This window comes from Colossoma macropomum, unplaced genomic scaffold (genome assembly GCF_904425465.1).
Source record: "Colossoma macropomum unplaced genomic scaffold, Colossoma_macropomum, whole genome shotgun sequence".
Lineage (NCBI taxonomy): Eukaryota > Metazoa > Chordata > Actinopteri > Characiformes > Serrasalmidae > Colossoma > Colossoma macropomum.
In genome coordinates, this window is record NW_023494795.1 from 11,549,553 (window position 1) to 11,576,608 (window position 27,056).

The following is a 27,056-nucleotide window of genomic DNA, read 5'->3' on the forward strand; positions in this document are numbered from 1 at the left end:
AGAGAAAGGGAGAGAGAGAGAGAAAAAGAAAGAGAAGGAGAGAGAGAGAGAGAAAGGGAGAGAGAGAGAGAGAGAGAGAAAAAGAGAGAGAGGGAGAGAGAGAGAGAGAAAGGGAGAGAGAGAAAGAAAAAGAGAGAGAGGGAGACTGAGTGCTGATTACTTTTAGCATTACTGCTACTGAGTGCTGACTGGTTAGCATTACTGCTACTGAATGTTGACTGGGTTAGCATTACTGCTACTGAGCGCTGACTGGTTAGCATTACTGCTACTGAGTGCTGACTGGGTTAGCATTACTGCTACTGAGTGCTGACTGGTTAGCATTACTGCTACTGAATGTTGACTGGGTTAGCATTACTGCTACTGAGCGCTGACTGGTTAGCATTACTGCTACTGAGTGCTGACTGGTTAGCATTACTGCTACTGAATGTTGACTGGGTTAGCATTACTGCTACTGAGTGTTGACTGGGTTAGCATTACTGCTACTGAGTGCTGATTGGTTAGCATTACTGCTACTGAGTGTTGACTGGGTTAGCATTACTGCTACTGAGTGCTGATTGGTTAGCATTACTCCAGTAAGAGTCATATGAAAAGGTATTTTCTGGTAAATTTCATCTTATGCATACAAAATTTAGCTATTAATATCAGTGACTTTACTATAAAGTGCTCATTGAGGTTAAATAAAGGGTCATCAGAAGTAATAAAACATAGTGACTTTTAAGGCTAATTTCTTTACCACTCTTCCTTTTTAAGTCTAAATAAAGATCAACGCAGATAGAATAAGAAAATACAGCAAGATTCTGTAGCCCCTTTACAAAAACACAAGCCTCACTCACACTGAAAAAATGACTAAAAGTGCCACTAACGGGGCCGCATCTGTGTAATATTTTATAGCTGCCTTATAAAATTACTGTTATTTTTTATTTTTTTTATTTTTTACGGTTCTAAATTCTGATTGTCTGACCCGCGTTCGAAGCCTTTGTAAAGTACTCATATACGCACACCTATGACCGCCTAACAGCAACTGAACTCTGTTTAAACTGAGGGGTTAACAGTCTGTTTTCTTATCTAGAACCTGGCCAGTCAGCTAGCTAACAGGCTAAACAATGTCATCATTAATTTGACAGGCTTGAATTAAAGTACTTACAACATGATTCATGTAAAACTACAATATCGCTGCTGTCGGAAGAAAACCTTGTATCTCCATTTTTCAGTTTTTACATAATTTCATGATGAATGGACTAAAAGAAATGACCCAAAATGACTTGGAAAAAAGTCTGGTTCCACTGACTTACATTAAAAGTGAACAATGTTTTTTCTTTCTCCTATAAAGTTATGATTTTAGAGATACAAGGTTTTCTTCCAACTACGGGGATATAGAAGTCTAAAGAATGTCACTTGAATGGATTACACGCTTCAAATGTCTGTTTCAGTCAGTAGTCGTGTCAAACCCAGGCCGAATCCCAAACGCCTTCCGTACTTCTTAAATAGTGTGCTAGCTATGAAGTTGAAATTCTAGCTTCTACAGCCAAATAGTGCACTGTTTGTCCAGTACGGATGTGTCTGAATCCCAAATTATTTTTATGACTGAAATTTTGACTATTTCTGGCTATATTTTGCACTGTTTGAGTGCAGAAGTATTTAAATTCTCATGTAGTGCACTATGTAGGGAGCGGGGCGCCATCTGAGATTCAGCCGCATCACGAGAAGAGGGGTGCCGTTGGATTCAGTGGCTCTATACACTGTAATCCCGCATTTAGTTTTAACTCAAATAAAATGAGTCCGTTGTACATAAAACTCAGTATATCCCACATATTACTCAACAATTTTAAGTTAAGGGAACGTTTTTGATGATTTTGTACACCGAAATGACATTTTTGAGTTGAATTAACTTATTGCTATTTAGTTTAGTCTGTTGCCATGGCAACTTTGAAACCCCCGCATTCAAAAATGGCAATATTTCTGTTGGCTTTAATTGTTTCTTTCTCATTAAAGTTGCTCCAGCTAAAACTGGGTGAAACTAAGTAAGCTGTAAAATGCAGTTACATGTGTGTTTTGTTAACACGATTTTAACGTGTATTTCTTAAGTGTATATTTCTTTCCCATTGGCTCTGGGCGCCGTCTATTTGCATATTGAGTGTTTCTTTCCATTTGTTTTATTCCCTGTCAGTGTGCTTTCATTCCACCAGAGTGAAGATTGATGTTCTCTTTGCTGATGAGCGAGTGTTGGTATTGGTCAGTGACCATATTCACAGTAAAGGTTAACATTTCGGTATTTGACAAAGGGGTCAATGGCATTCAAAAACATTCTCAATTGCCCAATGAAACATATAGTTTAATTGCAATATCAAGACGTTAAGTTAAAATAATTAGAATTTATGAGTTGTACAAACGTGTTTATGTTAGCCTAACTCAAAAATTATGGTTATTCTAACTCAAGTTGTCGTTCCACATTACTTATTTTTTTTAAGGCAACCGGTTTCTTCAATTTTTTTTAAAGTAAATTCAACTTATCCAGGCTTACAGTGTATAAGACTCGGGGTGGTAATTTGGTGGCCAAAAAGCACTTATAAAGCGGTATAAAGGTTTTTGCATTAAACAGCGATAAGCTATGATATGTTCATTGTTATACGACAAAAAGTTTAAGATGACCACAATATACAGCGATGGGTGACCGCATTTTCTGCATTCAGCAGTCCATGGTTGCTTGGCAACCATAACGTACACTAAGGAAACTACATTTCTTGGTGAAACATTTTTTATGTTGATTATTATTAATAATAACTTAAATTATTTTTCTAAAAATGTGCATTTCATCATGTTTTATGTTGGCCGCTTGAGGCCGTGCGTTACTGTGATTTTATCATGGGAACAGTGTTCTTAGGTACTACCCGAAGCTGAGTGGCTAAAACTCCCTTCCCCGTGATAAAATCACAGTAAAGCACGACCTCAAGCGCTTATTGATTTAATTTACTACAGTAACCCTATTAACAGAAATTAGTTGTGTAAATAAAAATCTTCTGTAGCTTTGTTGTTACCCTTAAGTAATGAGAGAAGACCATCAGAGACAGAGTCACATACTCTCTTCATTTCAGCATTTGAACTGATATTACCAATCTTTTTACAAAAGTCAGAGCAGGTAATAAAATGATGGTTATCATCAGGTAACTGTTGAATCAACGAAACCCTATTACTAAACCATAAATGTGAGAACAGTGATCTTCCCTTATAGGTAATGTGCTCATTGTTCCAGAAAAAAAGACTGATGAGGTGAAAAACTGTGTTTGTAAATTAATACCCAATTTAACAAAGCTTGTCTGTGAAAAGCTGATAGTTTTATGGGTGGCGTTGTTAACATTGTAAGGGCACATGAGCAAAAATGTACTTTTCAGACGAGGAAATTAGCTGTAAGATCACACATACTATCAGGATTTTTGAGGAGGCGTCTAATCCAGCTCATTTTAATAGTTTAGTTGAGTGTGATAGCCAAGTCCAGGACATTAAGTACTGTATCAAAAATAAATTTGTGGCTGATCGTGTCAAATGCCTTGCAAAAATCAAGAAATAAAGGAGTTACCTTCTAAGATTTCACCATAGTCAATGAGGTCCAATATCAAATGAACATTGTTTGAGATAGGGCCACATTTTATAAATACACAATGATTTGGACTTATAATAATGTGTAAACCCGCTTTAAGACGTGTAGCCAAGACAGACGAAATGATTATTTACATTTACATTTACAGCATTTAGCAGATTATGGAAACATTATTAAGCAGAGTTATAGGACACCAATTATCAATGGACAGAATGTGGTCATCAGGTTCTGGAGTTCGGGTAATGACCCTTTGTCTCAAACTAAGGGGAAACTCTTCCTTAGTAAATGATTCCTCACAAACAGCAAGAAGAAAGACAGATTTCAGAAGTCAGCCCATCATTTCTCCTGAAACATTATTTTTCAGGCTAAGATTGAGAACATTGTTTTGAATTCATAATAAGCAATTATGGGGTCTATAAGCGAGTTAAATAACGGTAAACTATCAGGGTGATTAATTGCTTTATATTTAGACTGTTATAAGAATCAACAACACAAATAGGTACTGTACGAATAGTTTCCCTGATCTTCAGTCCTCTTAACAAACTATGTAACCTTTCTTTTCTCAAGACCAAAGAAGTAACGGTCGCCACATCGTGGCCGCTTTCATTAATGGTCGCCACATTGCGGACTCTTTTATTAACGGTCGCCACATCGTGGCCTCTTTTATTAACGGTCGCCACATCGAGGCCGCTTTTATTAACGGTCGCCACATCGTGGCCTCTTTTATTAATGGTCGCCACATCGAGGCCGCTTTTATTAAAGGTCGCCACATCGTGGCCGCTTTTATTAACGGTCGCCACATTGCGGACTCTTTTATTAACGGTCGCCACATCGTGGCCTCTTTTATTAACGGTCGCCACATAGAGGCCGCTTTTATTAATGGTCGCCACATCGTGGCCGCTTTCATTAATGGTCGCCACATTGCGGACTCTTTTATTAACGGTCGCCACATCGTGGCCTCTTTTATTAACGGTCGCCACATAGAGGCCGCTTTTATTAATGGTCGCCACATCGAGGCCGCTTTTATTAAAGGTCGACACATCGTGGCCTCTTTTATTAACGGTCGCCACATCGAGGCCGCTTTTATTAATGGTCGCCACATCGCGGCCGCTTTTATTAATGGTCGCCACCTCTTTTATTAATGGTCGCCACCTCTTTTTTTAATGGTCGCCACATCGTGGCCTCTTTTATTAACGGTCGCCACATCGTGGCCGCTTTTATTAACGGTCGCCACATCGAGGCCGCGTTTATTAATGGTCGCCACATCGTGGCCGCTTTTATTAACGGCCGCCACATCGTGGCCGCTTTCATTAACGGTCGCCACATCGTGGCCGCTTTCATTAATGGTCGCCACATCGTGGCCTCTTTTATTAAAGGTCGCCACATCGTGGCCGCTTTTATTAACGGTCGCCACATTGCGGAAGCTTTTATTAACGGTCGCCACATCGCGGCCGCTTTTATTAACGGTCGCCACATTGCGGAAGCTTTTATTAACGGTCGCCACATCGTGGCCGCTTTCATTAATGGTCGCCACATCGTGGCCTCTTTTATTAACGGTCGCCACATCGTGGCCGCTTTTATTAATGGTCGCCACCTCTTTTATTAATGGTCGCCACATCGCGGACGCTTTTATTAACGGTCGCCACATCGTGGCCTCTTTTATTAACGGTCGCCACCTCTTTTATTAATGGTCGCCACCTCTTTTATTAATGGTCGCCACATCGCGGACGCTTTTATTAATGGTCGCCACCTCTTTTATTAATGGTCGCTATATCGCGGACGCTTTTATTAATGGTCGCCACCTCTTTTATTAATGGTCGCCACATCGCGGCCGCTTTTATTAACGGTCGCCACATCGTGGCCTCTTTTATTAATGGTCGCCACATCGTGGCCGCTTTCATTAATGGTCGCCACCTCTTTTATTAATGGTCGCCACATCGCGGACGCTTTTATTAACGGTCGCCACATCGTGGCCTCTTTTATTAACGGTCGCCACCTCTTTTATTAATGGTCGCCACCTCTTTTATTAATGGTCGCCACATCGCGGACGCTTTTATTAATGGTCGCCACCTCTTTTATTAATGGTCGCTACATCGCGGACGCTTTTATTAATGGTCGCCACCTCTTTTATTAATGGTCGCCACATCGCGGCCGCTTTTATTAACGGTCGCCACATCGTGGCCGCTTTCATTAATGGTCGCCACATCGTGGCCTCTTTTATTAATGGTCACCACATCGTGGCCGCTTTTATTAATGGTCGCCACATCGCGGACGCTTTTATTAATGGTCGCCACCTCTTTTATTAATGGTCGCCACATCGCGGCCGCTTTTATTAATGGTCGCCACCTCTTTTATTAATGGTCGCCACATCGTGGACTCTTTTATAAATGGTCGCCACATCGCGGACGCTTTTATTAATGGTCGCCACCTCTTTTATTAATGGTCGCCACATCGCGGAAGCTTTTATTAATGGTCGCCACCTCTTTTATTAATGGTCGCCACATCGCGGACGCTTTTATTAATGGTCGCCACATCGCAGATTCTTTTATTAATGGTCGCCACATCGCAGATTCCTTTATTAATGGTCGCCACATCGCAGATTCTTTTATTAATGGTCGCTACATCGCGGAAGCTTTTATTAATGGTCGCCACATCGCGGCCGCTTTTATTAATGGTCGCCGCATCGCGGAAGCTTTTATTAATGGTCGCCACATCGCGGCCGCTTTTATTAACGGTCGCCACATCGTGGCCGCTTTTAATAATGGTCGCCACATCGTGGCCGCTTTTATTAACGGTCGCCACATCGCGGCCGCTTTCATTAACGGTCGCCACCTCTTTTATTAATGGTCGCCACATCGTGGCCGCTTTTATTAATGGTCGCCACATCGTGGCCGCTTTTATTAACGGTCGCCACATCGCGGACGCTTTTATTAATGGTCGCCACATCGCGGCCGCTTTTATTAATGGTCGCCACCTCTTTTATTAATGGTCACCACATCGCGGCCGCTTTTATTAATGGTCGCCACATCGCGGAAGCTTTTATTAACGGTCGCCACATCGCGACCGCTTTTATTAATGGTCGCCACATCGCGGACGCTTTTATTAACGGTCGCCACATCGCGGCCGCTTTCATTAATGGTCGCCACCTCTTTTATTAATGGTCACCACATCGAGGCCGCTTTTATTAATGGTCGCCACATCGAGGCCGCTTTTATTAACGGTCGCCACATCGTGGCTGCTTTTATTAACGGTCGCCACATCGTGGCTGCTTTCATTAATGGTCGCCACCTCTTTTATTAACAGTCACCACATCGAGGCCGCTTTTATTAATGGTCGCCACATCGCGGACGCTTTTATTAACGGTCGCCACATCGTGGCCTCTTTTATTAAAGATCGCGCCATTGCGGACGCTTTTATTAACGGTCGCCACATCGTGGCCTCTTTCATTAACGGTCGCCACATCGCGGACGCTTTTATTAATGGTCGCCACATCGTGGCCGCTTTTATTAATGGTCGCCACATCGTGGCCGCTTTTATTAGCGACCTCTGCCCCTGACACGTTTATTAGCCACTTCTTCTTTAGCATATTTTACTCATCTACAGATCTGTGCTGAGACGTAAGATGAGCCACCACTATCTGAAGGGATTTTCCATGGGCTGTAGGTTTGTGGCGCTTTGTGTTTGGGGTTAGGAGATGAGGAATCACTGGAACCGCTACATTCCGTTGTAAACTGCATCCTACAAGAACTGCCGGCTATAACACTTTATGACGAAGTAAAAAGGAAAAAATTTCGAAGTAAATATTAACCCATCACACGTTACTATTTAGCCTCACTAAAACTCTGTGTAGTCATGTTGGCCTATTATTTTAGTTTTGTACAGTGAATATTTAGCGATGTGGCAATTTTAGTTTACTTCGTGGTTGTTTGGTTGATGGAAGGATTTTCCTGTTTTTTTTTTTTCTTTTTCCATCCTTTCATTTCACTCATCAGTGAATTATCCAGCATCCAGCATTTTTTGAAGTGCTTCTGCTTTTTTTCAGGTGCATCTATTCTGTCCTGTTCACCGAACTGCTCTGCCACCTGAGAAGTTCAGTAAATTGGTGAGGGGGGATCAAAGTCAGAAGCCCCTTTCCAACAAGGCTGAGACTGAGAATGAAGTGAGAGATTTAAAGGCATGAAAACATACCCGATATCTGTAAAAAGACATTTTGAATTTGCGTTATAGTTCTTAAACATTAAATATTAAATGAAATAGTAAATATATTAACTATATACAATTGAAATGAGTTACTGCCAAATTAATAAATCCAAATATAAACAAGAAAAAAAAGAAAAAAGTAAAAAAAGTCATATATAGAATAAACATGATATAATTCAAGTGTTCTTTATTTGACACTAACAAACATAATTTAATACAAGTGTTAAATACTTTGCAAACATTATTTATGTCTTAATAATGTTGATGTTCATGGTTTACTAATGTTATTAAATGTAGTAATTAATTTCCAAGAAAGTATTACCAAAACAATTGGTACAGCAAAAGAGGAAAGAAAGTAGGAGAGGAAATGCAAAAAACTTGGACTCTTAATTTATAAGACAAAGACATCTAGAAGATGAAATGTTCATTACACAATTAAATATTGAATGTTGTAATTTCTACAATAAAACTGCTTCCCCCGTTATTTCCATACACATTATATTATAAATATATATATATATATATATATATATATATATATATATATATATATATATATATATATAAAATATAAAATATATAAAATATATATTTGCAATATATGAAAATGGCCAAAAATGTATTTCTTAAATATATATTGTATGAAATTTTAATAAAGGTCAAAGATGTAACTAAATATAAATGAACTAAATGAACGGTACTGACTTCTGTGTTTTGTATTGTACTTTGCATTACGTATACAGTAAGACTCTCACACAGAATGTAGAATATTTTTCACATGGCAATATATTCCTGAAGTGCCTTTTGTGAATGTATTTTGGCGTGGATTACAATTTATTTGAAACGTAGGTGTAAATTTAAAAGTGTCGGAGCAGCGCCGGTGAAGTGACGGTCGCTAGTAAAAGTAGCTCTGAAGTGGCCGTGCAGAGGCCGTCGATAGTAAAAGTGGCCGCTTCCTGCTGCCACAAGGGCAGCCACTTCTGCTCGTCACCCAGCATGCAGAGATCCAACTCCTAATGTTAAATAGTGCAGCAGTCACTTTCTGGTGCCTGAAGCTGCACCATTTAAGGCGGAACGGGAAAATTCGAACAAGAAGCTGCTGATGCACCATTTAAGGTGGAACGGGAAAATTCGAACAAGATGCTGGCAAATAAGTAGCTAACTTCAGGTTCGTGTAAGAAGGCGCCAACGTTAATCTATAATGAATATCTACACGGATTAAGGAATACTATAACTTACTGAGCTACAAAGCATTAACCATCATTATAAATAAATAAATACTACATAAAGTTCAGATCCCCTACATAGACTAATAAATGAAACAGGCTTAATATAAAACCAGAGGAAAAACAATCACATCAACAGGTTCTCTGTGCTTCACAAACCACACAGCCATATCTACATAAACATCCTATCCCGCTTTCTGAGAGCAATATTCTTGACATAGTATACTTTTGGACAGTATCTTCTTTAAACTGCCGCTCTGTAATGGTACTGAATGCAGTCCAGCAGCGATGCTGACCGCCAGCTCTGTAGAAGGCCAGTCAGGTGAGGAGATTTTTGCCAGTTCAAACACAAAAAAATCAATTCATTGATACTTGAATTCTTGTAAATGTGAGTTACATAATAAAACATCTTACTAAACACAGGCAAGGACACGGAGGTGGAGAACCTGAAGGACACTGACAGAGCTGAAGAAGCAGGTCTGATAAAGGTTAGTGGTCAAGAAGAAAGTGTTGTAAATTAATAGTGTGACGTTGTGCAGAAGAAGAGTCAGGAGAGGCCAGAATTGAGAAAATATCATTTTTGTGCTGTCAGATGTCACTGTGACCATGTCACCTAGACCAGGGGTTCTCAACATTTTCCGCCCCAAGGCCCACCTCTGTGTATCTACAAAGCATAACGGCCCACAAGAAAACTAAAATCAGCTTTTTTTAATACAACTTGATTTTTCTTTTCTTAAATGCTGACACTGAAAACCTGAAAATTAGGTACTGACAAAGATCAGATTGGCCATTCTGATTGTCAGCAGGTTTGCAAAATTTGCAGGTATGTCAAAAAACATGAAATGTGTTAAAACCCACATGGTTATAGTGATCATATAGTGATAGTGTCAAAAAAGAAAGAAAGAAAGAAAAAAAGAATAAAAAATATACAAGGTAGATGTAATTTGGAGCTGGAATCCATCGCGTTATCACTGAAAACACTCCACTGGCTTTTCCAAAAGAGTGACTGTTTGGTTTTGAGTTGTCTCGAGTTTTGAGGGTTTTTGTGATTAATTTGAAATACTAAGTTAATCATTTTTCCACTTATGTTTTTATGACTTACAGTGATGTTACTGGCCCAAATCACTGCCTCACTCTGAGTAAAGGCCCACAGACCACTTCAGGATGCTTCACGGCCCACTGGTGGTCGGCGGCCCGCAGGTTAAGAAACCCTGACCTGGACTATTAAACATGTAAGTGCAATTACAGGACAAAAGTGCAATTACAGGACAAAAATCACACTTTATCTAGTTGCACAAACTGAGGCTGTACCAATCTATAATCTGTGTATTTGAATAACATATTCAGGATCTGAAGCTTATCTACGACAGAAGAGATAGCATTGCTTAAGTTTAATACCTTTGTTTGATTTGTGCTTAGTCCACTATGAAGAGACACATCTTCTGTGTGACAACTTGAGCAAATAGCTGTTTTGTGATCAATTTTCCACCTTACTGGACAGACATGTTTGGGCCATTAAAAGTATTTCTCTACAAGCAACTTCAATGCCCTCAGACCCACTTGGACTTAACCCCTCTATCCATAAATCTCTAGTGATGCCACTGGTGCTATGTGTGCAGCCTGGGCATCAGGCTGCGGGTAACGATATACCTGACTAACCAGGGTCCTCCCTGAATAAGAGGCCCTCCAAAAGGCTTGGAAATAAACTGATTCTGGTGTCTAATTTTAATGCTATAGCTATAAAGTTAAATAGTACAAGACTGCATTTTCCACAATCATCTTTCAAGTTCTGCTTACCCAAGTGACGTGTTATACACCTGGCCAGATGACATATTTTGATGATTTTTGAAGTGAAAAGAAAAGAACACAACATCTGCATAAAAAATATACGTATAACAATAACATGATTCTCGAATGGTAAGAACAAAGAAAGTGTTATGGTGAATTTCAAATTGTCTAAAATTTTATTTTAGGCCCCAACAGTAAATATTTTTACAGTATGTTAAGAATTTAGCACTGTCAAGGTTTACTATTACTCACTTCTACTGTGTACTGGATTATTTAATTAACTATTTAATTATTTAATTAAATCCCCTTTTTCCCCACTCAAAGGCCTTTGAGCTCAGATTAAGGCTTAAATTTACAGCCTGTACTTAGTAATAAGTAGGAGTGAAAAAATCATTTGTCTGCGTCAATACATAAAATGTCATAATCTGACTTTTACATGAGCTTCTGCAGTCATTTTTATTATTATTTTAATGCACAAGTATCAAGTCTTATGTGTAGGTTACGCCCAAATTCATATAAGCTAATGGATGCATCATGCATGATGGGCATGGAAAAAAATCTAAATGTAGGCCACAGAAAGAAAACCTTAGATGCATAATGAGTATTTAGTAATATTTTCTTTTTGCTACGCTGAATTGAAAGAAAATCTAACTGAAAGGTTGCAGATTCACAGCCATTAAATCAGACAAAAATAAGAAAATGATATTCCTATTTTTTTGCCATTTACTTGCCCCAAGCTTGTATTTGATAGAAGCAAATATGTTGATAAAAGTTAATCCCAGTTTGTGTTTCTGTGTTCAAAGAAGAATAAAGTTGACTCTGTGTTTAAACGGAGTTGCTTAGCGCCCCCCAGAGGCGAGTCGAATTAAATGCCTCTGCTTCTCAGGCTGAGTGAACAGAAGTTTGTGAGGTTGGTGAGAAGCGGACACTCCGTTATTACGGCCCGTCACAGACACGGGTCAGAGTCTCTCAGCGTGTTTGTTGCCAATGAAAAACTTGAAGATTTAAGTTGATAAAACTGAAGAAAAGTGATTTGACTCTCCCCGTCGGGGAATCGAACCCCGGTCTTCCGCGTGACAGGCGGAGATACTGTCCACTATACTAACGAGGATGAGGCGCTAACCTCTCTCTGAAACACTGCCTCAAAACTCATTACTGCCGTTATAAGACAGTGTAGGGAGGGCTGATGTGGCTTCACCTCAGAGCGGACAGAGCTGACTGTGTACAGAAAGCACATCCACAGTCTAACACCCGTGTATCAAACACAGATCAGGCCCGCGACACAGTCCAATCCGGCCCGCAAAAGTGTTTTCATTTTCTATTAACAGTAGACCGTTTCACAATGTGCTGCACTACAGTACCCAGCATGCACTGCAATGTAATGTGCGCTGTGACTCTCCTACCCCAACAACAATGTATGGGGCAGCGGTTACAGCTCCACACCAGTCATATCTCAGCTGCAGCCAACATAAACACCTAACGTCAGAAATGAAGGAACTTGCAGCAAAAAAGAAGGCCAGGTGTCTAATTCAAGCAGATAGGTAGGTTTAAAAGACATGGGGGCATTTAAATTTTGAAAATTTTAAGTATTCATGTAATATTTTAACATCTACTGCTGCTAAGTGTCTGTATTTTACTGCTGAAGGTTTTTCGTATTTTGAATAAACAGTGGCCTGCTCGGGTTTTAATACGACACTGATTAAAAACTATACATATAAATAAACACTGTGTCTCCGGCCCACAGATTTGGGGAGAATTTTTAATTTGGCCCCTTTCATTGTTGAGTTTAACATCTCTGCGTCAACAAATACAACTACATGCACTACTGTACAATTAGTAATCTCTGAACAAGTCCACGTACAGATTGAACTTTTTGAATCAGTTTGTTCTATTTTTCACCAGTGTAGGAAGCCCCGCACTGAAGCAGGGCATCAAAAAATTAGTTGATACTCATAATGTTCCTCCCCACGGAAATCTTTAGTAAAAGGCGAAAGATTTATACGATCTGAAGAGAAACAAGAGTGAACTGAAGCTGAGAGCGGGCGGCTCAGCGCCTCACTGACAGCAGCACAACTCACAGTTACGGCAGACACACAGTGACCCCCACCAACACACTACAGTTCACCCAAAACACCGTAATAACTATGTAATAATCACTAATTACATTTGTTAAACCATATAAACAGATATAACATTGATATAAAGTCAAACTGTTGTGCGCAGTGCATTATGGGAAAATTGCTTCCACTTCCTGGTTTCCCACGTGGTTATTCCTGAGCGAGAGAGAGAGAGAGAGAGAGAGAGAGAGAGAGAAAAGACAGAGAGGGAGAGAGAAAGTAGAGAGAGAGAGAGAGAGAGAGAGAGAGTGAGAGAGAATCGCTCCGAATAAGGCCAGATAAACTCACATAGCTGATGCATTTCACTATCTACAAAACAGCTTAAGCATTACAGCACCTGTGAAGGATAAACCGAGTCTATCCTTTATACAGAGCTGCTTTACTCGTAGTTTGTCCTTCACACAAACATTCCACCATCTGACAGCTGACACAGCACACCTTCACTGATTTACTGCTGTTAACTCACAGTATCTTTTAATTCAATAAAACCATTCTTCAACTTTCAGTGGTTTTCTCTAAATCGTTCAGATTTTATTCCCAGTTTTTACCTGGAAACAGACTGTTTTTACCTGGAAACAGCATTCTCAAAGGGGAATTCCAACATTTTTTCATGAGTGAGAGGTCTAGCTATACTGATATACTTTTATGGGCTAAACTGTTGTAATACATGCAGAATGTGGTTTGACATTGTCTTGCTAATATAAGCAAGGACTTCACTGAAAAAGATGCAATCTAGATGGATATGTTACTCAAAAACCTGTATACATCGTTCAGAATTAGTCACCCATGCCATGTGCCCTAATGCACCCAACCCCCCCATACCATCATGGACGCTGGCTTTTCAACTGTGTGCTGACATCAAGCTGGGTGGTGTTTAGCCCAGAGGACGCAGAGTCCATGATTTCCAAAAAGAAATTAAATTTTGATTTGTCGGACAACAGGGCACTTTTCAACTTCACCTCAGTCCATCTTTAATGAGCTCAGGCCCAGAGAAGGCGGCGGCGTTTCTGGATCCTGTTTATATGTGGTTTCTTCTTTGCATGGTAGAGTTTTAACTTGTATTTGTGGATGCAGTGATGAACTGTGTTCACATACAGTGGTTTTCAGAAGTGTTACTGAGCCCTTGCAGTGATTTAAACTACAGAATCGCATCTGAACAAAGATCACGGCCAGCCAATACTTGTTTTTGGCTTTGTCCCTTGCATACAGAGATTTCTCCAGATTCTCTAAATCTTTTAATGTTATTATGTACTGTAGATGATGAAAAGCGAAAGTTTTTTGCTCTTTTAGAAAAAAAATTGAGAAAAGTTATTACTGAATTGTTACATTATTTGTCCGTGCAATCTTTCACAGAGTGGTGAACCCCTCATCATCTTTACTTCTGAAAGACTCAGCCACTCTGGGATGGTCTTTTATACCCAATCATGTTACTTGTTACTGGCCTGCTGCCAATAAATCAGCAGGTGTTTTCCAACTTTTGTCGTGTTGTCAGCATCAAATTCAAAATGGGCACATATTTTAAAAAAAAAAATTCTCTTTTTCAACTTTTGATATGTTGTCTTTGTACTATTTTCATTTAAATATACGATTTAAATGATTTGCACATCATTGCCTTCTGTTTTTATTCACATTTTATACAGTGTCCAAACTTTTTTGGAAATGAGGTTGTATTCACTGAGAACTTTTCATACCTGTGGCAACTCAAAGTGCTTTACAGACAGGTCATAAAGCTTAACAGTAGTTCAAGAAACTTTAAGTATTGATTTAAAATCATATAAGGCAATGACACAGATCAAATTCTGAAGATAAATACCAAAAGAGATGTGGAGCCTTTTTGCAACTTGACTTTAGAGCCTGTTTGGACACTCCCTCATCTCTGTACACCTCTGTACGACGGATTGTTTGAAGGGAGTGGTTTATCAGGTATGGGGGTAAAAGTTAAACAAAAACGAACATGGCCAAACAAATGCACTGTGAAGGAAGGAATGGCAGGGCAATAAAACAATGAGGGTATGATATTTGTGATGACACTTCCGCAGCTGCCTGACAGCATGCATGGCGTCAAAGTCACAGCATTGTGATAGTCACAGGAATAACATTGTGTAGGTCTTGTATGGAGTGAGTTCTAAAGGTCAATATCTTCCAAACATTTAATTCTGCTTCTCTTCAGTTCATGGTCTACTTGATTAAGAGAGAAAAAACTCAGTGTGCCAAAAAACGATATAAGTATAAAGTATAGAGAAAGTGTACTTAAGTGATAGTATGGGTACTGTGTCAAAATCTGTTTATGTTAAAAGTGGCGCTAAGAAGCCTGAAATATACTCAAATATACTGAAAGCCACAAAGCATGTAGCTTTAAGCTTAATGAAGAACATTTAAGTGGTATGTGGTATGTGATGTGGCGACATACGTAGACAAAATGCTGTGTCTGATCCACTCATAGCAGCGCAACACACACTAACAAGCCACCACCACGTCAGTGTCACTGCAGTGCTGAGAATGATCCACCACCCAAATAATACCTGCTCTGTGGTGGTCCTGTGGGGGTCCTGAACATTGACGAACCGAATAAAAGAAGGGCTAACAAAGTATGTAGATAAACAGATGGACTACAGTCTGTAACTGTAGAACTACAAAGTGCTCCTATTTGGTGGAGCTGATAAAATAGTAGATACAAGGTTGGTGTACTTAATAAAGTGGCCGGTTGGTTGGTATTAACGCTATATTATGATTAATACCACCTTTATTAGAGAAATATTGTTATTCTTTTAAAAAAATCTTTTTCTATTAAAAATGTTTACAAATGGACATCATTTTGGAATTAAACTTTTATTATTCAACAAATCAGCACAGCTTTACTGTGTAGTATGGAGAATAGTGATTGTATATTTTTACATGTTTGCCATAGGAAGAGTTCAGCATAATGGACAGAGGATGTTACATGCGGTGGAGGAGAATTGGGTCAGCAGTTCAAAATTGCTAGAGATTGCATGACTAGGCTGGTGGGAAGGGCCTTTTTAATGTGTAGCCAAGGAGGGAGGAGCCAAACGTGTTTTTAAGGCAGAGGTGAAAAAAGTGGCTTGAGTACGCACTGAAAAAAGGAGTGAGCAGGGGAAGTGGGTAAGAGACACAGCTGATAGACTGCACGTTCTGAGAGACGAGGAGAACAATGAGCACCCAAGCAACTGAGAACACAGAAGGAGCTCGGGTTAAAGCAAAAGCAGGTTGGGTGGTAAGTCTGAAAAATATGGGTTGAGTCTGTGTTTGAGGAAGATAAGCAGTTGGCTGACAACTGAACTTTGTGGCTCTCATAGGTGGCACAGCTTACAAAGATGCTGAGTGTTTAGAGTAGTGCTGGGCAGCGCTGATAAAATTCAGTATCACAATATTGTCTTAAAATACATTATATGTCCAAAAGTTTGTAGACACCTGCTTGTCCAGCATTTCTTCTGAAATCAAGGGTATTAATAGGAAGTTTGTCTTCTTTTGCTGCAGTAACAGTCTATGCTCGTCTGGGAATGTTTTACACTAGATGTTGAAACATTGCTGTGAAGATTTGATTGCATTCAATGAGCTTTAGTGAGGTCAGGTACTGTTGTTGGATGATTAGTTGATGATTGGGTCACAAACATCCCTTCAAAGGCAGTGGATGGAGCTCCAATACTCCAGAGTGCACAGTTTCACTGCTCCACAGCCCAATGCTGGTGGGCCTTATACCTCTCTAGCTGACGCATGGCATTAGTCACGGTGACCTTAGGCTCATGTGTGGCTGACCCAGAGAATCCCTTTCTATTGACAATGCTTTTCTACAGAGATTGTACTGCCTATGTGCAACTGAATGCTTTTATGGGCACTGGATGCACCATAAAATAGCTGAATTCACTAAGTAGAAGGGGTGCCTGGATACTTCTGCACATACAGTGAATCACAGTATCAGATGATATTGAAGTGTACATCAACAAAGTTAATGAACCTATTAAGTTTTTGTTAATAAAGTAAAGGGGAATTCTACCTATTTAAAAAAATCTACATAATGAAGTGGTTTAGATGCAGGCAAAGTCATTTGGTGTGGTTTGATGTAAAATGGTTCACTGAAAAAAAAAATTGTCAACCTATTACAATGCTTGTGATAAGAACCAGGAATCACCATATCTATAGCACAAACGTAGCCATTTTATTTACCACCTAAAACCATCAGTGGACCCATATATGTCTTCTGAGTTTTTGTATGTAATGTTGATAACAGTAAAATAGTGGAAAATCTTAAAATATGTTTTCTTTTGGTGCTATTTTGCCGTGGAGTGCCCTATATGTATTTTAAAAGCTAGGTTTTAGGCTAAACTCTTGTCTATAGAGGCATTAGACACTTGAAATGTCTGGTCCCCATCATCGTTGGTGTAAACAATTCTGACTCAGCAAGTTTCTCTAGAATGGCAGATTTCATTTTAAACCTCTTTGAAAAACTTGTTTACATCTCACCGTTTCAATTATGCTGAAATTTTGAAAAAGAACTTCCTGCAAACTGGTGCTCTACGCCAAAAGTATCTCTTGCACACCTGACACAACGGGTTTGATTGTATTGTTGGTAAATCCACTGCAGTTCAATATTTCGCTGTTGTTGGAAGAAAACCTCGTATCTCCATTTTTGATGTTTTTGAGATAATTTGAAAATACCTGTTGCCCTTTACACTGTTTGTAAATTTCATGATGAATGGACTAAAAGAAATGACCCAAAATGACTTGGGAAAAAATCTGGTTCCATTGACTTGCATTAAAAGTAAAGTAGGTTTTTTCCTTCTCCTGTAAAGTTACCATTTTTGGAGATACAAGGTTTTCTTCCAACAACAGTGATATGTTTTATTACCTCTCAAACTAAAAGTACAGATTGCTGTGTGATACTCATCCTAATAGTGCACTGAAAAAAACAGTGTAGGGAATTTATATGATTAAAATATGTCAATTAGCTGCACATAATTAAAATACCTGAAAGAAAAAGATTTGGAGTTTTAACAGCTCTTTTGTGACTTGTTGTCCCATGTTGACTATAGTGTCCCATTGGAGACAAGCATATCCACAGGGAGGATGTGAGACGGGTCTGGAAGGAATGTCAAGAAGAGAGCTTCTGGTACCGAGGTACAACACACATACAAGTCTCTTCACATTGACTCTGACCTTTAGACAATTTTTAATCTCTGTTGTCTGATAATACAACAGCGATTAAATTCGTTGCTGGTTCATTCTCTCCGTGGTCAGATAAAACAGTGATAAAAACCTCTGCTTTTGTTGTTGTTTACTTTTTTGCATAATTTGAAAACTCCAGTTATCCTTTGCATTGAGTATTCAGACCTTAGATATATACAAGGATTATGTTATGATTTCTATCTATTTAAACCCAAGGCATTAATTGAGATAGTAATACACTAAATATATACAAAAATCATGATTCTTAGGGTACTTTCTGTTTGGAGGTGGCTGTCCCAAACCCTAACTCCTACATTTCAACTTACATTAATATGTACATTTGTAATTTTATTTCAATACTTTTTAAGAGTATTTTTGATTTCTTTTAAAGTGAACCCGAAATATGTAGATTTATCATAAGTTTCATTTTTCAGTAAAAAAAACTCAGGTTAAAAAAATGTCCCACTTTTCATGTCACTACCAAAAAACAAAGAGTTTTAATTTGTATGCAGCACCTTGTTTTAGCCACACCCCCGCATTTTAGAGCAGGCGGTGAGACTGCATCCCTGTCCCTCATGGCCACATGGTGAGCAGTTAGATCCCATTGTTTTGAAGTAAATGTGTCCCAAAGTCTGAAAATCAGTAACATTAAGAACTGTCACCACTTAAATACATATTTTTTTGCAATTAAGTAAACTCTTTTGTGTTTTAATGAAAAATATTATGATTTTATGTGTGTATATCTATTCAAAGCTGTGTTTGCTAGTCATGTACTGGCTACCATTTTTGAGTCCTTCTCAAAATGAGTTAACTATTCAGCACTGTTATTACCGAAACAGTCTCTGCCAAAAGGATTGGTATAATTTCTGTAGTGTTATAATTATTTTGTCAGTGACAAAATGCAATTCAATCATTTTTTTTAATTAAATAATAATAATAATAATAATAATAATAATAATAATAATAATAATAATAATAATTAAAGTGTAGGGACACTCAAAGAAAAACGATTTTAGCCTAAAGTCCAAGTCAGTCAAAGTCCAAAATATGTTTTCATCTCTGACTCCGAACCAGTTTGGTATCATGATACACATAGTTTGAAAATATAGCCTATAGAATAAGTGGAGTTGTGAAACAAAGGAAAAAGTTTGGGAGGATGACTATGATGGAAGCTTCTGCTCCCTCCTGTCTAGTTTCCTAGAAATTCTATCTTTAGGTGGGTGTAACTAGTTACATTTACTCAAGTACATGTACTTAAGTAAAATATTGATGGATTTGTACTCTCCTGAGTATTTTCAAATTGTTCAGCTATTTGTACTGAGTTACAAATTCTTTTTTTTGTGTTTAATTTCATTCTGTTTTGTTGGTGACAACATCTGTACTGCTTTGTAATCGGTCACATCTCTAACTTTGGAGCTTGAGCATTTTATTTTAGACTAAAAGAATCCAAAAAAGAGAAAAATAGAGCCATACAAACTTCAGTTTCTATGCTCAAATATTCCGGATTTAAGTTCCACTGCAGTTCTATATGTTACTCAGTACTTATACTAAGTAACACAACTTTTAAGTTGTTTTAGGCTGTTTTATTTAAAGGTACTTTTACTTTTACGTGTTTACTTTAACTCATTGTACCCAAGCATCAGCACTTGAGTACTGATTTATGGCCAACTCTGCTGTGATGTCATGAAAATCAACATTACATATACACACCTATGTAGCCTACAGCAGTGTAGCTCTGCCCCTTTACATTGAAGTTCAGCCCGCTTTTTGAATGAGGCACAGTTCTCTTCCGCTCAGGCATACAGCCTCCTCTCAAACTACAATCGTATGTTGAGGTCGTAGTCTAAACTCACACCGTTTAAATGATACTAATTTATATATTTAAAAAGGTTTAAATCTGCACAGTACATGATGCAGCATGTGTTAGGCTTTGTGTGTATGTTTTCCAAGCCTAGTTTCCAAACTGACCTAATCAGTCAGTGTTTACATCTGGCTTTGGGTGGAATCACTTCCACATTAGCCTTTTGCGTGTGAGTTTCAGCCACATCCCCCTGACAGCAGTTGCTCAGACATGTTGTGTGAGCTTACTGAATGGGAGGAAACTGGCTGTGGGCCCAGATGTCTCAATTTGATTATCCTCAAGCCATGGCCGTCACTGGTGGCCTGACCTACAGTTGTAAATACTGCAGATCTTCACCACTGACAGCACTTTCAAAACTACAGTACTTGTGGTTTGTCTTGTAAATGTAGTGCAGTGTCATGACCTCATCTCAGACAAACCTGTAGTGTATGTACACATTAACACAGAGCAGTTTGCCACTCTAGAATATATTATTTCTCTCTAGTCTTTGTTGATAGATTCTTCAGGCTTTGAAAACATGAGAGCAACTTGTATACTTCATAGGGATATACTAGATGCTGGGTATATAACCACTCATTTATACTGAATTGTCATATGCAAAAGGAGGATAGAGACCACAGATTATATGGCCTCAGATCCTGTGACAAAGCACTGAACTTCAGTAGCTCCCTTGTGAAGGTTAAATATTGTTATATGTTGTCAATATGAATATAAATAATATTCAATTGTATTGTGATAGATTCTCAATATGTTACTTGTTGCATGTAGTGACAAGTGATGTCCTGATTGTGGTATGCAAAAGTCTGAATCCCCCCCTTTCAAGTTGTTTTGTTGATTTTTTGTTGAAAATGTCCTCACCAGGGAACAAACTGTGGCATTTTTCTGCAAATTTAAGGGCACAGTTTCTGAATTTACATTTTTGAATTTAACATATTAGAAAAAATAAAACCATAACTTTTGCACAGGCCACATTTTATGTTTTATTTGTTTTTTTCCTATGGTTAGAATAAGAGAATCAACAAAATGTGCAGTTTGACCAGGGGCGCACAAACTTTTGCATGCGACTGTAGTGATGTTTTGAGCTACGGAATTTTCAAAACAGTATTTTCCCCCCCAGCTCTTCCTCTCTCTCTCGGAAGCATGGCCGTCACTGGTGGCCTAATCTACAATGGTAAATATCGCAGCTCTTTACCACTCACTGCACTTTCAAAACTATAGTACTCGTTTGCCATGTAGATGTAGTGCAGTATCACGTCCTCATCTGCAAACACTTTGGTGAATGTGTTCAGAGTAGAATCACTCCAAACTTCAGCTTAGGTTTGTTTAATACTACCATAGGCCAGGGAAGTTGCTTCACTCATTATTTTGTAACTTGTGTCCACTGGACGGTAAAATAAACACACTCACCATCTGACTCAAAAAAGAACATGGAATTCTCTTGCATATGAGCAATTGAATATTTTACATACTCAGAAGAAGACAGAGGATCAAAATGGACAATCACTGGCCACTTCACCAGAAACACCAGTCTTGTAGCTCCACCTTGATGGTGTACGTTTTGTTTTCATATCCAGAAATGATTCCAGCAGACCCAAACTCTGCAGCATACTGTATGTTTGTTCACAGGTGTTTGGAAACAGTCAAAGAGGTTTGGACCATTCCCTAAACTTGCAGGTAAGTCCCTTAATAAACCAAGGAGGAAATGATTCATTTATATTTGTGTGCAGCTAATTTGTCAAAATCCAGTTCAACTCCAACCTGTTACTTGTCCACTCCGCACTCATATGTTAGAGCAGAAGTTCCCTGGTCAAGTCATGACAAGTTTATTTACACAGCGCTTTTACAACAGCCATTGTCACAAAGCAGCTTTGCAGAAAATCCAAGCCCCACTGAGCAAGCCAACAGCAAAAGGGGCAAGGAAAAACTCCCAGAGAGCAGGAGGGAAAAACCTTGAGAGAAACCAAGACTCAAAGGGGAGCCCATCCTCCTCTGGTCAACACCGGTTAGAAAAACAATAACACAGCACGAGCAAAATGAATAGAGAATAGGATTTTACAATTAATATATAGTCTGATTTAACTAGATTTAACCAGATTAAGTATTTACACAATCTGATTTAACCAGATTAGCCAGTGATAACCGATGACTACTGTTAGAGGCCTATCAGAGTAACAATGAGAAACAAATCTGTGAAAATCTGTCACTGTTAGCAGTGAAAACCAGTGACTACTGTTAGAAGCCTATCATGATGATCTAGTATGAATGTGAAAAGAGCTGAGCGTATTGTGAGGCAGGTGAAACAGTGTCTATGATTTAACCCTTGTGTGGTGTTGATGTGTTTGTTACTCAGTGGTCTGGTGGACCCACCACATTATTGCTTTTTAAATCAATACAGCCATAACGATTTATGTAAAAATACCAGATGTTTAAAATATCACAAGTGACCAGTGTAGGATTCTCCTTTAGCAGCTGTAGCCAGTCAGCAGCCTGTCTATGTTGTCCACCCTCACACACACACACACACACACACACACACACACACACATATACAAACACACACACACACACACACACACACTAACAGCAGGTCATGTAGGAGGAGAACAGAGTGAAGGACACAGCACCTCCACACTTTTATTCCCAGCGGGTTCACCCAACACCACATGTGTAATATAAATGTGTAGGGGGTCAACAGTGTGAGGTCACTGAAAATGGGTTATTTTATATGCTCTTCACAGAAAATGAGCAAAGACCAAGAAATCTGAGGTTGAAATAATAATAAATTGCATCTTTTTCTCTTTTGGTAAACATTAAAAATGGGTCCCACAGACCTGAACACCACACAAGGGTTAATAGTTTGAGTCTGTACAGGCATCGGTATCACCAGAAAGGTGAGCAGCATGCAAGGTAAGGCTTTTAGTACAGCATTAGACAGCAGGAAGCTCAATAGTGGTCACACTTATGCTGCAGTACCCCTGCCCTGCGCATTTAAGTGTTTCCCCTGCTTCCAACACACCTGATCCAACTAATCAGCTCAAAAACAATGACCCTTCAAGTAGGTGTGGTGGGCGCAGGGAAAACACTAAATTGTGTAAAGTAGGAGGAACACCAGGACCAGGGTTAGGAACCTGTGTGTTAGAGTTTAACTCAAATATAAAATAAGAGCCTTTAAATCTCCCCTAGTTTACTTCATTGTCTTAGCTAGTCATTTCATTCTCTTCATGCGTTTTTTGTTCAGATTCAGGGATTCAGACTGAATTCTTTTACAATTGTCAGTGAATAATTGGGCTTAATGATTACTACAATCACTTTGAACAGTAACACTTGAGTATGAGTGACCTGTGTGCTCTCTTCTATACTTCAGTGGCAGGTATTCTGGGTTATGCGATTGGGAAAGCTTCTTACATTGGGACATGTCGAGAAAAGTTTCAGAAGCTGGGACCAGAGTTCACCAATGGCTACGGCCCAGGCTGGGGACCAGGCTTTGGGCCCCCAGGCTTCAGAGGTAGACACAGGTAAGCAATTGTAGAAAATATTTTGACAATATTGATTCCATTTCATTGCTTTTTCCATTTAAATTTCTCCTATAGCCTTAAAAACTCCTCAGTTTTTTACAAGCCACGACTGTTTCAGTCTTGTCAGCTTTCGAGAAGGACCAGCAACTAAATCATTAACTAAATTATCAGTTTATTAGAAACAACTGCCTTGTATCTCATTGGCCATTTAATATATGTATAGGTGTGTTTTGTGGGTGTACAGTTTTGGACTGTAGCCCATTTGTCAGCTCCACTTTACCCCATTCAGCTATGAAAAGAGACCACAAGAGCACTCTTGTCCAGATATTATTTGAGTAGTTGACCGTTCTCAGCACAGCACTGGCAAGTGCTTGTACAAGTCTATCAGGCACAGTGCTGTTGAGAGTTATCCAGCCAGCAGAGGTCCTGTGGTCAGAAAAAAGGGTGACTAACACAAATTGTGCATGTAAAAAGGTGTACAGAGCTACAGTCTCAAAAATTCCCATCAGTACTGCTGTACCTTATACACTCATACCAGCACAACACACACTAATGCCACTACCACACTGGTGCCACTGCTGTGCTGAGAATGATCCACCAGCGAATATCTGGGCCAAATATCAGGTGGTCCTAAAGGTGCACATGTCCCACAGTCTAATTCACTAATTCACAGGACACACTTCTGCAATTCTATGTATCACTTTTTAAAGTTGTATACTTTGTGGATAATTTGGGGTTAGTAATTTACAATTTTCCCCTTTCCTGAATGTAGTCCATCAGCCAAGACATGCATCTGTCTGAAGTACGCTTCTTTACTTTTGTGCTGGAGCTACGAGGCTAATGTAGCTAATAGGGATGTGCATTCTGACTAGTTTTGATATTCAAGTGCCCGTAACGGTTCATGAATGGATGAGCGTGGAAGGAAAAATCAGCAAAAAACAGACTTTGGCTGATATTTAGGGTTTTAGGTTCACCTTTTTAGGTGACAGCACTCGTGTTAGCAGCATGCAGATGAAAACATGTTTCTTCTTTCAGAAATATCTGAGGAAAATTGGTAGGTTTTTGTGTCAGATGAGTAAAGAAATCTGCCCCAGATGAGATAATGAGCTAACAACAGTGAACTAGTAAAACACTGGATGCTGATGAGGACTCATCGTCTACTTACAGGTGGCGTTACCTGCTGACAAAAGCAGCTTTGAATTCCGTGCTGGTCTAAGCTGGTTTATTCTGGTCTGATGCTGGTTTAGCTGGTCACCCAGCAGATCATGCTGGTTGACCAGCATACCAGCATCCAAAACACAAAATATGCTGGTTTTGCTGGTGACCAGCCATGCTAGCTTAAGTTGATTTGGTCACACTTTATTTGGGTGGTCCCCAAAGATGCTCTACAGAGACTTAAATCATTAACAAACTTTCTGGTGATGTTCAGTTGATTGTCATCAACGTTATGGTTATGGTTTGGGTTAGGAGTAGGTTTTACCTTGAGGTTAAGGTGAGGGTTAGGTTTTGGGTTAGGGTTAGATTTAATACATTCTTTCACACTAAACTTCAAATTCAGTTGAATTTAATGGATATTTAGTTGAATATTACTTAAAGGCCAACTGAGCATTCACACAGCACCTACAGTGAACCATCCAAGTAACACTTAACTTCACAGTCAGTTGCATTTAATGACTATTTAGTTTAATGTTACTTAAAGATATACTGAACATTTACAAAGACTCTACAGTGGACCATCCAAATAAAGTGTTACCGTTGATTTTTCAGCAGTGTTCCTCAGGGAAGACGTACCATAATATAAGTTTGTCTGAGAAATATATTTTCACTGTTTCTTGACGTAGCTAACATCAGCTAGAGGAACTTATTTAGACATGTCAGTGATAAAGCTGTGCTATGACTCCTTAACAATGCGTTCTTGCCAATGTGCTCATAATTTGGAGTAACACGTCAAGTCAAGTCAGCTTTTATTGTCAATACTACAATATGTACAGGACATACAGAGTATTGAAATTGCATTACTCTCAGACCCCATGGTGTAAACACTAAACACTAATCGTAAACACAATAAACACTAATTGTAGAAAAATAGAATAATACAAAATAATAAATAAACAATAATAATAATACAAATAATATAAATATAAGAAGGTCTTGAAATTAACACTAAAGTGACATAAGGCACATACAGGTCCGCGGGTATAAACAGTGCAAATATAAACAGTAGTGCAAATTGGAATGAGCTTATGGAGCAGTTAAAGTGATGAGTGCACAACAGAAAGTGATGGGTGCGTAACAGTCCCTGGGAATGTCAGAGTTTAGTATTGGGGAGTGGGGGTCATAAAACATAATATAATAATATAAAAACATAATATACATATACTTACTATCAAATATAAGCAAACTCTCCACATTTTACATTATTGGAGCATAAAACTGTACACCTGTATATTTGGATACTGGATAGACTGTATCTTCCCATGATGAAGCAGAATAGCCAAATGGTGATTTCAATATTCAAATACTGGCATCTTCAATGGTTGACTGAGTACTCAAGTCCCCATGCACATCCCTGCTAGCTAACAAGTAATGGAAGGTTACCTCTCACCACTATAGAACTGTGCAAACTGCAGGCCTAAATCATGACACACTTGCATCAAATTATGTAACATCAAACAGACTCGCTTATGTGGTTTCTGACACTGTTATCTATAAAAATGGCCAAAAGTATGTCACATAAAAACAGCAGTTATTTTGAAGCCTGAATATTGTGTGTGTGTGTTTAGATACCATGACTTCAAATACCTGTTTCCACTGACACTTTCTTTACATTGTACATTGTTTTTTCAGACACTGCAATCATGAATGTCAGGAGTGTCAGAAACTAGAAAAACAAACAGCTGGAGCAGCAACTGAAACACCCACTCAAAGCTGAGGTAGAGTCCCCATATAGTCAACATATAATATATACTATACATATACTATACACACATATACTCCTCACTAGAAAGCTGATCTCATATTCATGCTGTAATACTTGTATGTTTCCATTACAGGTCACCAAATGTCCTCGCAGAAACTTCTGACTAAAATAAGCTTCACCACAAGGGGGAGCCATACCAGAAAACACAGTTGTACAGCGTGATCACAGAGATACAACTTATCTACATAACAAACTTAAAAAAGATGGTTCTTCACGGGTTCTTTTGTAAAGAAAATGGTTCTATTTAGAACCATTTTATGCTTAATGGTTCTTTGCATGCATGGTTCTTTAGACTGAATGTTGAATATGGTTCTATATATAAAACCTTTTTGAAAATAGTTTCATAAAGCATCAACCAGGGTTCTGCTATTGTTACGATGTCAAGCTTGTAACAACAGAAGAACCCTTTTTGGTGCTAGATAGAGCCATTTGCAGAAAGATTCTACATAGAATCATATACAACATGCCGTTTCACCATGCAGAGAACCGTAAAGTATGGAAATGGTTCTATATAGAACTCATGGTTCTAAATAGAACCATTTACTTTACATCTTTTTTAAATGTGTACATTAAAAGACAATAAAAAACAATGA

General features: G+C 38.8%; 1 protein-coding gene and 2 non-coding genes across 3 annotated transcripts; 1 reads left to right on the top strand and 2 right to left on the bottom strand.

The window, feature by feature from the left end:
* Window positions 1-11,848: 11,848 nt before the first annotated feature.
* On the bottom strand, window positions 11,849-11,920 carry trnad-guc. The gene has a single exon. It is a non-coding gene; the product is annotated as a tRNA-Asp (tRNA).
* A 798-nt stretch (window positions 11,921-12,718) lies between these two features.
* On the bottom strand, window positions 12,719-12,834 carry LOC118816343. Its single transcript, XR_005007859.1, has one exon. It is a non-coding gene; the product is annotated as a U5 spliceosomal RNA (small nuclear RNA).
* Window positions 12,835-15,994: 3,160 nt separating this feature from the next.
* On the top strand, window positions 15,995-26,791 carry ociad2 (OCIA domain containing 2). The gene is made up of 7 exons (XM_036581463.1): window positions 15,995-16,158; window positions 17,975-18,059; window positions 21,086-21,139; window positions 21,595-21,642; window positions 23,333-23,483; window positions 26,331-26,416; window positions 26,537-26,791. Exons 1-6 carry the CDS (start codon window positions 16,096-16,098, stop codon window positions 26,413-26,415), a joined length of 486 nt encoding a protein of 161 aa, XP_036437356.1. The 5' UTR covers window positions 15,995-16,095; the 3' UTR covers window position 26,416; window positions 26,537-26,791.
* The last annotated feature ends 265 nt before the right edge of the window (window positions 26,792-27,056 follow it).